Source organism: Gopherus evgoodei, chromosome 1, assembly GCF_007399415.2.
Source record: "Gopherus evgoodei ecotype Sinaloan lineage chromosome 1, rGopEvg1_v1.p, whole genome shotgun sequence".
Lineage (NCBI taxonomy): Eukaryota > Metazoa > Chordata > Testudines > Testudinidae > Gopherus > Gopherus evgoodei.
Window position 1 is genome coordinate 369,442,269 of NC_044322.1, and position 12,019 is coordinate 369,454,287.

The 12,019-nt window shown below is 45.5% G+C and overlaps 1 protein-coding gene across 1 annotated transcript in view; it reads right to left on the reverse strand.

Moving 5' to 3' along the window:
• Positions 1–12,019, reverse strand: part of SHANK3 (SH3 and multiple ankyrin repeat domains 3) — a 727,758-nt gene that overhangs the window by 574,163 nt on the left and 141,576 nt on the right. Inside the window, exons 5-8 of the mRNA XM_030541199.1 lie at positions 10,716–10,867; positions 9,494–9,661; positions 7,955–8,071; positions 389–466 (exon numbers count right to left, since the gene is read on the reverse strand). Of these exons, the coding sequence (XP_030397059.1) occupies positions 389–466; positions 7,955–8,071; positions 9,494–9,661; positions 10,716–10,867 (515 nt within the window). The remainder of the gene's footprint in view (positions 1–388; positions 467–7,954; positions 8,072–9,493; positions 9,662–10,715; positions 10,868–12,019) is intronic.

Consider the following 12,019-nt stretch of genomic DNA (forward strand, 5'->3'; position numbering starts at 1 on the left):
ATTTTGAATCATTGTTTTTGTTAATGTGGTGTTCCTTCTCCTCTTAGTACAAGTTTTCTCTTGTTCTACATAGAGTCAACGCTTGCCAGTGAGGAAGTATTGCCTCATAGAGGTGCCATGGGTTGGTGTCTAGTTTTTCCAGGTTTCAGGATTGTGGCTCAAAGTTGGCTTAGTTTTGTAATGTTAAGAGAAGCTCCGAGGTATTAAACCAGGCCCTTGTGGCTGCTGGCTCCACATGGCAGAAGGGTTACACCTACATGTGACTAGACTCCCCTTCTTCGCTGGGCACACACCTATGCTTTATCTACTAACACTCTCTCCCAGTGCTCTCTAAAACAAGGCACTTCTCCATCATCAACAAAGGGAGGATGGCCTCACACTCTCTTACCTGGAACGCTGTCTGGCTGTTGTAGTTCCGAATTTCTTTGCTTGCACCACGGAACAGGAGGACCCGGGCACAACTCTCCTAGGAGAAGAAAACCAGAGAAGAAAGAAGGAAATTATTAGCACTGATATGAGGAAAGAGGTGACCTTGGTTCATTCAGGAGTAGAGAGCTTCCTATTGCAAGGGAGAGAAATAAGGTAAGAATGTCAGAATTTACTTCTACAGCCTTAGACCAAGTCTCTCCAATTCCACCTCTCCTGACCTCATCACGGCTTCAGGGGAACTGCCCTCCTGCCCACCCACAACCCAGTCAAGCTCCATGTCTTCAAATACCCGCTTAGCATTCAGGGGCACAGCAGCTGGAAGTGCTCTCATCATACGCTGTTGTCATAACTATGAAGGAAAGGGTAACAGCCCTCCTGTGTACAATACTATAAAATCCCTCCTGGCCAGAGACACCAAAATCCTTTTACCTGTAAAGGGTTAAGAAGCTCAGATAACCTGGCTGACACCTGACCCAAAGAACCAATAAGGGGACAAGATACTTCCAAACCTTGGTGGGGGGAAGGCTTGTGTTTGTGTGCTCTTTGTTTTGGGGGTTCTTCGCTCTTGGAACTAAGAGGGACCAGACATCAATCCAGGCTTTCCAAATCTTTCTGAACCAGTCTCTCATATTTCAAACTTGTAAGTAACAGCCAGGAAAGATGTGTTAGGTTTATCTTTGTTTTCTCAACTTGTAAATATTCCTTTTTGATAAGAGGATTTATCTCTGTTTGCTGTAACTGTGAACCTAAGACTAGAGAGGGTTCCTCTGGGCTCTTTGAATCTGATTACCCTGTAAAGTTATTTTCCATCCTGATTTTACAAAAATGATTTTTTACCTTTTTTTCTTTAATTAAAAGCCTTATTTTTTAAGAACCAGATTGACTTTTCCTTGTTTTAAGATCCAAGGGGGTTGGATCTGGACTCACCAGGAATTGGTGGGGGGAAAGGAGGGAGAATGGTTAATTTCTCCTTGTTTTAAGATCCAAGGGTTTGGATCGGTGTTCACTAGGGAATTGGTGAAGTCTCTCAGGGCTACCCAGGGAAGGGTTATAGTACTTGGGAGGGAGATATTCTAGGGGGAGGTAGACAGAGTTTCCAAAAAAACTCTTAAATGATTTGGGTGGTGGCAGCGATACCAGATCTAAGCTGGTAGTTAAGCTTAGGGGTTCTCATGCAGGTCCCCACATCTGTACCCTAGAGTTCAGAGTGGGGAAGGAACCTTGACAACTGTGCCTTGGGGGGGGGGCTGCTCCCTATAATCTGGTCATGTTCCATCCCTTTCTACCTCTTTGGGGGTGCTGTGCTTCTGTCAAAACACAGCAAAGTTTAGGCAATATTGTGGTTTGAAGCCAATGTTCTTCCATCACTCCCATAAAGGCTTATGTTCCCTAGGGACAGACCTCTGGACAGAACAGTCTCCCAGCTATAGAGTTAATGCACCTACCACTCCACAAGCTATAAATCATCGGTAATGTAACACTATCTGTTTAATAAGAAATAAACACAACATATCATTTCTCATGACGGGGGTCTTTCAGCCACCTAAACAGGGGAAACTGAAAACTTCATTTACAATAGGCAACAAAAGGAACAGAATCTTGGGGAAACCTGATTCTAAACCTACATAGCCCAGAAAAACAACCAGGGGAGGCTGGTCCTGATGGAATGGCTCTGCTGCTCCCTCTAAGGAGTTCCTCCAGCAGGCCCTTATGCGGTTAGTGCTGGGATCACATCAATGTTCTCCCCAGAGCAGCTGGGACAGCGAGAGCAATGGATGACACACACTGTGCAGGCAGGAAGGCAAGACATCATTGCGACAATCTTCCCTGATGGGCTTTGTGCTCTCTCAACAGCAGCAGGCTCTCTGGCCACATGCTGCAAGTCTTGTTCGCTCCAGCTGAGGAAAGGACATTGTTCATGTCATATGAGACAGAAACATATGGTAGATGTTATCAGCATACTGTCATTAATTAACTAGATTTTCAGTTTTCAGAGGGGTAGCCCTGTTAGTCTGCATCAGGAAAAACAACAAGGTTTTCAGTGTCAGGCGATGACTTCTTGAGTAAAGGCTGCCCTATTGCTTCCTTCAGGGCAATGTGTAGCCTGCCCTCTCTAAGCGCCACAAGCCAGGGGCCCATCACTTTCCCACCAGCCTTCACCAGCCAGCAGGGGCACGGATCCAAAGCACAGGCTGTGGAATGAAGTTCTCCCAACATTTCCAGTTCCTCAGTGAGCATCACAGCTGGGACTCTAGCAGAGAAGACAAGGCTCTTGTTCCCTGAAGACCCTGCTCTGCCACCCCAGAAGCTGACAGCCTATCCCTAATACAATCGCATCTGCTCTAATCCCTCAGATAGAGACCAACACCTACAAAATCTCCACCAAGCATTCTCAAAACTACAATTCCCGCACGAGGAAATAAGGAAACAGATCAACAGAGCCAGACTTGTACCCAGAAGCCTCCTACTGCAAGACAAACCCAAAAGAGAAACCAACAGGACTCCACTGGCCATCACATACAGTCCCCAGCTCAAACCCCTCCAACGCATCATCAGGGATCTACAACCCATCCTGGACAATGATCCCACACTTTCACAGACCTTGGGTGGCAGGCCTGTCCTCGCCCACAGACAACCTGCCAACCTGAAACATATTCTCACAAGTAACTGCACACCGCACCATAGTAACTCTAGCTCAGGAACCAATCCATGCAACAAACCTCGATGTCAACTCTGCCCACATATCTACACCAGCGATGTCATCACAGGACATAACCAGATCAGCCACACCATCACCGGTTCATTCACCTGCACGTCCACCAATGTAATATACGCCATCATATGCCAGCAATGCCCCTCTGCTATGTACATCGGCCAAACTGGACAGTCCCTATGGAAAAGGATAAATGGACACAAATCAGATATTAGGAATGGCAATATACAAAAACCTGTAGGAGAACACTTCAACCTCCCTGGCCACACAACAGCAGATCTTAAGGTGGCCATCCTGCAGCAAAAAAACTTCAGGACCAGACTTCAAAGAGAAACTGCTGAGCTTCAGTTCATCTGCAAATTTGACACCATCAGCTCAGGATTCAACAAAGACTGTGAATGGCTTGCCAACTACAAAACCAGTTTCTCCTCCCTTGGTTTTCACACCTCAACTGCTAGAACAGGGCCTCGTCCACCCTGATTGAACTAACCTCGTTATCTCTAGCTTGCTTGCATATATATACCTGCCCCTAGAAATTTCCACTACATGCATCTGACGAAGTGGGTATTCACCCACGAAAGCTCATGCTCCAAAACGTCTGATAGTCTGTAAGGTGCCACAGGATTCTTTGCTGCTATCCCTAATCTGATCAGTTCTGTCCCCAAAACAAAAAGTAATTTCCTCACACCAGGAGAGACTCAGACCAGTTACCGAACTGAGAAAGTCCAGAGTTACCAGAGTATCTGATATGACATACAGGCACAATGTAAGAGTTTAAAAAACCTTTATGCTGTGACTGATTGACATGAGACTTTTGCCACTAGTGCTATAGCCATTTCCCACTCACTTCATTTACTGAAGGTCATCCATAAACCAAGGTGACCTATGAGAATGAAGCCAGTAAAGAGGGTGCCTAGGGCCACCTTATCAATGGTAGAAGGAAAAGAGTATTATGGTGTCCTACCAAAACACAGAAGGAATGGTCTGTCAGTGGAACAAGATTCTCCTAAACTGTCTGGAACCTTTCTGGTTCCACTGATCTCCAAGGACTGAGGTCCCTCTTCTCAGTAAGAGAGACGAGCCCCAATCTCAAAGTGGAGGAGTATATGATCAGTCCATGGCACAGGTTAAGGTCTGGTTGCCTCACCTCCAATCCCAGTTCAAAACTAGGTCCAACGTGTGGCTAGCTGTCTGGGTCAGACCAGTAAATACCTTGGATGTGCCTATGGTCATGATGGTGGCCAGGGAGTCTGGATGTGCAGTAGTAGAAGATGCATCTTCTTTCCCACGGAAGGGATCACTCAAACTCTGCATTCCCATTGCCATTGTAATGAGGAATTCAGACTGCTGATGAAATGACTTGGCAGTGGAGCAGGGCAAGCAGTGCCCAGGCCCATCTTAATCCCACGTCAAGATCCACATACTGACTGGACACCCTGCCAGACCCAATTTTAGACAGGGAGGCTTTCTGCACGGTAGGCTGGATACATTCTGCACAGCCACACCTCCTCCCTGTTGATTTCTCCTGGGGTTCATGAGGTACCGAATACCCAGCTGATGACACCTGTGCCAGGACAAGCCCCGCCACGCCCTCCATCCAGATTGTGGCCATGCACAGGAAGCCAGGGGTGTTGTTTTTTATTAAATTACAGACAGCTGATGTTTTATTTCCCCCTGACTAAGCATTAATCATCATGAACCAAAGGCCAGTAGCCTTGTCTCCCAACAGTGCCGCCTCTTCAGAAGGTAAAACCAAAGGGGAAAAATTAAACATACTGCTCCTGGTTTACACAGTCTCCTTACCTATTTATTACCATGTCCCTCCCTTCTAACTACCACAGGGACTGAGGAATGCAACTATCTGCAACCATACCCCGTCCTGGGCCTCCACATTCCCAGCGTATAGCAGCATTGTTCCATCTTCTCAGTCACTTAGCCTTAGCCACCGAAGGGACATAGCTGCTGTGGTTGAGTACCCAAAGAGTGACACCCCCCACTCCCTCCAGGGCTCGCTGCAAGAGACATCTTAAACTAAAATCCCCTTCCTAATCTAGCACCCATTCACTAGCTAGCCATTGTGTCTCCCAGCTAAGGCCCTCTCGTGGCCTATAATGCCATCCATGTCAAAACAAACATTCCCCTCATGACTCCAAGCAGTGTGTCCTCCCTTTCCCTAGAACTGCACTGCCTCTACAGCCAAAGAGAGAGGCACACAGCACAAGCACTGACTCCCATGGTCTCTGCACCCTACCCCACCAGTCTCACTCTCACAGAAACAGCAGAGGGAAGAATTCAAGACCATCCCTACCCTTATACCCAAGGGTCTCAGTCACTCATGGATTCATGCCCTTTTATCTCCCCCTCTCGATTTTTAAGACTCACTCTCAGAAAGAAAGAAGACGGCACACAAATTGACAACACCTCCTGGCCTCTCACAGCACACACTGTCCCCGCAGGTCTCACTGGCGAGAGCTTTTTCCTGGTATCCACCCTTAATTTACCCTTTCTTAGTTTACCATTTACTCCAAGCTACCCCCCTTGTAACAAAGTCAAAGATTACCCTCCCTCCCTGATATTTACACACTTTGGATGGCTGCAGATTTATGTTTCCTCTACTGCCATCAATGGATTAAAAAACATAACTGCAATTAATCGCACTGTTAAACAACAATAGAATACCATTTATTTAAATATTCTGGATGTTTTCTACATTTTCAAATATACTTATTTCAATTATAACACAGAATACAAAGCGTACAGTGCTTACTTTATATTTATTTTTTATTACAAGTATTTGCACTGTAAAAAAAAAATTGCATTTTTCAATTGACCTAATACATGTCTTGTAGTGCAATCTCTTTATCATGAAAGTTGAACTTACAAATGTAGAATTATGTACAAAAAAAAAATGATCAGTCCAACTTCTTGTTCAGCCAGTCACTCAGACTAACAGGTTTGTTTACATTTGCAGGAGATAGCTGCCCGTGTCTTGTTTACGAGTTCATCTGAAAGCGAGACCAGGCGTTCACATGGCACTGTTGTAGCCCGCTTCGCAAGGTATTTACGGTGCCAGATGCGCTAAAGATTCATATGTCCCTTCATGCTTCAACCACCATTCCCGGGGACATGAGTCCATGCTGATGACAGGTTCTGCTCAATAACAATCCAAAGAAGTGGGGACCAATGCATGTCCATTTTCATTAACTGAGTCAGATAACACAGCAGAACGCTGATTTTAGTTTTTTGGTGGTTTGGGTTCTGTAGTTTCCACATCTGAGTGATGCTTTTTTAAGACTTCTGAAAGCATGCTCCACACCTCGTCCATCTCAGATTTCGGAAGGCACTTCAGATTCTTAAACCTTAGGTCAGGTGCTGTAGCTATCTTTATAAATCTCACATTGGTACCTTCTTTACATTTTGTGCTGGGTCATCATCCAAGACTGCTATAATATGAAATATATGGCAGAATACTGGTAAAACAGAGCAGGGGACATACAATTCTCCCACAAGGAGTTCAGTCACAAATTTAATTAACACTTTTTTTTTTTTTAATAAGCATCATCAGCATGGAAGCATGTCCTCTGGAATGGTGGCCTAAGCATGAAGGGGCATATGAATGTTTAGCATATCTGGGATGTAAATACCTTGCAATGACAGCTACAAAAGTGCCATAGAAATGCCTGTTCTCACTTTCTGGCGACATTGTAAATAAGAAGAGGGCAGCATTATCTCCTGTAAATGTAAACAAACGTGTTTGTCTTAGCGATTGGCTGAACAAGAAGTAGGACTGAGTGGACTTGTAGGCGCTGAAGTTTTACATTTTTTTGTTTTTGAATGCACTTATGTAACAAAAAAAACCTACATTTGTAAGTTGCACTTTCACGAAAAAGAGATTGCACTATGGTACTTGTATGAGGTGAATTGAAAAATATTATTTCTTTTGTTTATCATTTTTACAGTGCAAAAATTTGTAGTCAAAAATCATATACACTGATTTCAGTTACAACACAGAATACAATATACATGAAAATGTTGAAAAGCATCCAAAATATTTAATACATTTCAATTGGTATTCTATTGTTTAACAGTGCGATTAAAACTGTGATTAACTGCATTTAATTTTTTTTATGGCGATTAAGTTTTTTGAGTTAATCGCTTGAGTTAACTGTGATTAATCGACAGCCCTAGTTTCCTCACAACTTCTTGACAAACTAAAAGATTGAAACTCTGTATCATCTCTCTAGAGAATGAAGTCCCTCCAGTCCTCCAAGCAGTTCACTTGCTATTCTATAGATTTTCTTTAGTTTATCATATCTAAACCGAATATAATATTCCAGATGTGGTGACACCAGAGCTATTTAGAAAAGAACTATCCCTTCCTGCTTTACGATGGAGGCCTCTACTCCTGCCACTCTTTCGTCATTCATTTGGCATACCGGAGGTTTAACTATGAGCAATTAAGGAAGAAGATAGAATATCAGGAAACATTCCTTGGCAATGGTACATACTAGACAGTGGAATCATCTCCCCAAGGGAAGGGCTGGGAGATCTATCCCTTGGGAAATTTCAAATTAGACTGGACAACATATAGAAACAGGTCAATCCTGCACTGGCCAAGGACAGAGAACTAAATTGGACCCAACAGCTCGTTTCCAGCTCAGGGTTTAGGAATAACATCAAGAGGATATATCCAAGCCTATGTATTCTGTATCCACATGTCCCGTCCCTGTTGGTCTGTATGCCCCCTGCTCTGGTGACTACAGTCATGTCTCCCTGTTCTCATGCCCATGTGCCTCATGACTTTCTCCTCACCTGATTATACAGAGCGCAGATATGGAGCGCCGTGTTTCCTGAGGCGTTCTGTGAAGTCATGTCGGCTCCATAGAAGAGAAGATGCTCCAGGTGCTGCACATGGCCATAGCGACACGCCTGCTCAAAAAGGAATAGAGAAGCAATGAAACAGAGAAAAAGAGAAAGACGATAAGGAAGAACAAGAAAGTTTTGGACCCATTCACACAGATTTGAAAGTAATTTGGAAATGGCTTGTGAATACAGCCACATGGGAGGGTACGGAACAAGCCAGGCCAAGCAAATCATAACTATTCTGTTCTCAAACACCTTTCAGACTTTAACAGCTGCCTTTCACCCTGCAGCGAAAGTCAGACCCATCCTCCTGTTGTCTTATCTTCAATAAACAATTATATCACAGAATCAGAGAATCGAAGGAACCTCGAGATGTCATCTACTCCAGTTCCTTGCATGTCATGGCAGGACTATTATCTAGACCATCCCTGACAGGTGTTTATCTAATCTGCTTTTAAAAACTTCTAATGATGGAGATTCCACAACCTCTCTAGGTAATTTATTCCTAATGTCCAGCTAAACATTCTTGCTACAGTTTAAGCCCATTGCTTCTTGTCCTATTCTCAGAGGTTAACAAGAACAATTTTTCTCCCTCCTCCTTTTAACAACCTTTCATGTACTTGAAAACTGTTATATTCCCCCCTCAGTCTTCTCCAGACTAAACAAACTCAATTCTTTCAATCTTCCTTCATAAGTCACGTTTTCTAGACATTCAATCATTTTTGTTGCTCTTCTCTGGATTTTCTCCAACATGTTCACATCTTTCCTGAAATATGGCACCCAGAACTGGACACTATACTCCATCTGAGGCCTAATCAGTATGCAGCAGAGCAGAAGACTTACTTTTCATGTCTTGTTTCAAGACACAAGAAGTAATTAGTCAATACAGAGATGCATAGAGAACTTACATCGAGGTAGAACATGTCCTTGAGGAGTCATGTTAACCAACAGAAAACTGACCACAACTTTGTAGCCAGTGTGGCCAATGTTGCATCAGCTGCTCCTAGGTAAACCTCATCTATTTTAACAGTGTAATTTCCTAATGAAAACAAGCCCTAAGATACAGAAGGGGAAGGACGATGACAGGAAGCCAGAATCTCTAGGTTACTGAGTAGTTTCTCACTTCTAGCTCTGGTCTATATAGTGATTCCAGACTGAGTGTCACAAGGGGCAACTGCAAAGAGCTGCAATGAAGAACACACGATGGAGGCATCTCTGTATTGACTAATGCAGTAAAAAGCATCTTGTTTCTCATGCTAGCAATAGGTGTCCTGGCTGTCCTCAGAGATGGGTGTCCTGGCTGTCAGAAATGCTTGAGTATGGGAAGAATTCTTATTTGGGGAAAACTCAATCCATTGACAACAGAAAAGCATTTATTGTGAGGGTGCCTAAACCATAACCTATTTTAAGAATACATTCACATGGACAACCATAAAATATAAGGCTCTAATCTAAGTGGCTTCCATCATGCCACTCTTCTAGACTCACCTGGTGGATTTCTTGCCAGCCATTCTCATCTACACAGCCCACCTTGGCATAGTCATGAAGCAGAAGCTCACAGCAGTATGGGTCCCCTCCAACCATGGCACTGTGGTACAAAGGAGTTAATCCTCGGCTGTCCTTGTAATCGGGGGAGGCACCCAGGTCTAACAGTGTCTGCAGGAAGAGCGCAAGATTCACTAGGGATTTCTCTGGGGTCTGAATGTTATAAAGACCAAGAACAACCAGGGGCGGCTCCAGGCCCCAGCACGCCAAGCATGTGCTTGGGCCAACAAGCCTGAGGGGACGCTCTGCCGGGGGGTCAGACTGGGAAGAGGAGATCTGGGGCACTCCTGTCCCTTCCACTTTCCTACTACTCCCAAGATGTATGCTGCCCTCTCCTTAAGTTACTCTGCTTTCCAGCCGTCCCCCTCTCCTCCTTTGTGTATGGTCTGGGTAGAATCTAAGCTCTCTGCAGCCAGGATGTTGTCTTCAGACCTCTCTGGAACACATAGTGCACAGCTGTTCATAACTAATTGTAAGCTGATTAAGTGAGCTCTGGGATGGAATGAGTCCTGCACTCTGCTACGGCTAGAGACATCTATCTCCTCCCTTCCCCTGCAGGTTTTGTACTGTGATGTTCTCAGCGGCGGCTCTAGGCATATTGCTGCCCAAGCACGGCAGGCAGGCTGCCTTCGGTGGCTTGCCTGCAGAGGATCTGCTGTTCCTGCAGCTTCGGAGGACTGTGCGGGAGGTCCTCCGAAGCCGCGGAACCAGCGGACCCTCCGCAGGCAAGCCACCGAAGGCAGCCTGCCTGTCGTGCTTGGGGCAGCAATATGCCTAGAGCTGCCGCTGAGAACATCACAGTACAAAACCTGCAGGGGAAGGGAGGAGATAGATGTCTCTAGCCGTAGCAGAGTGCAGGACTCATTCCATCCCAGAGCTCACTTAATCAGCTTACAATTAGTTATGAACAGCTGTGCACTATGTGTTCCAGAGAGGTCTGAAGACAACATCCTGGCTGCAGAGAGCTTAGGTTCTACCTAGACCATAAACAAAGGAGGAGAGGGGGACGGCTGGAAAGCAGAGTAACTTAAGGAGAGGGCAGCATACATCTTGGGAGTAGTAGGAAAGTGGAAGGGACAGGAGTGCCCCAGATCTCCTCTTCCCAGTCTGACTCCTTCAGGGCCAGGTGGCCCTCCCAGCACATCTCGCCTTCCCAAGGACTCACCATCAGGGCAATGTGGTTCCGGCACCGGATGGCCTTATGAAGAGCTGTCATTCCCTCTCGAGTCCTGAAATCCAGATGTGCTCCTCCATTCTTCAGCGCTTTGATCACCTCGGCACTGTGCTCCAGCTGGGCTGCCATTGTCAGAGGGCATTCTGAAGCACCCACCCACCCAGGAAAAAGAAGAGGAACGTCTGAGAAACATAATGAAATACTTTTCTCCTCAGTTCCCTGTAGCTGACCACAGGTGTGGCCTGGGCAGTTCGACAGAAGTGCCCCATGCCCATTCCTTCATCCCAATGGTATCTAGTAGTTGTTTGCATCACTTTCCCTTTTAATGAGCTGTCTCCCTTCGAGTTCAGTCATATTCCCTCATCCCAGCTCTGCATGATGCTATATAACCCTTGCTTCTCCAGGGAGATAGCCAATGGACACTTCACCTCCTCTCCCAGCCCAGCGGTGGACAGCAGCAGCTGCACTGTTTGAAGATCCCTTGACAGTAGGAAGCTGAACTAGGAGCTGATTTAAAACTCATCATCAGTTTCTGGACCCAAACACCCACATTTTGGTGAGGCTGGGAGTCCTGAACAGCAGAAAGTGGAAGAGAAGGGCTGGGAGTGGGAGGGTGAAGCAGGAGTGAGGAGCAGTTACAGGGTTGGCTGGAATGTTGCAGGATATGGGTTACCTACTGCACCCATTATAGCAAAAGGGATAACACTGGATACAGGGAGGAAATAGATTCTCTCTCCTATGGTTTTAAGACACTTAACACAATGTGCATAGTGGTATTCAGTTTTCTGTGCTGAAGTCCCAGCTATATACCAGTGGGAACTGGTACAGGGGTGCGACTACATCAAAAAGGCCAAATCAGAACATGACAATCAGCATCCACAGACAGAAACATAGAAACATAGACTTTAAGGTCAGAAGGGACCATTATGATCACCTAATCTGACCTGCTGCACAACACAGGCCACAGAATCTCACCCATCCACTTCTATAACAAACCCCTAACCTATGTCTGAATTACTGAAGTCCTCAAATTGTGGTTTGAAGACCTCAAGTTGCAGAGAATCCTCCAGCAAGCGACCCGTGCCCCATGCTGCAGAGGAAGGCGAAAAGCCTCCAGGGCCTCTGCCAATCTGCCATAGAGGAAAATTCTTTCCCAACCCCAAATATGGCGATCAGTTAAACCCTGAGCATGTAGGCAAGACTCACCAGCCAGCACCCAGGAAAGAATTATCTATAGTAACTCAGATCCCAACCCATCTAACTTCCCATCACAGACCACTGGGCATACTTACCTG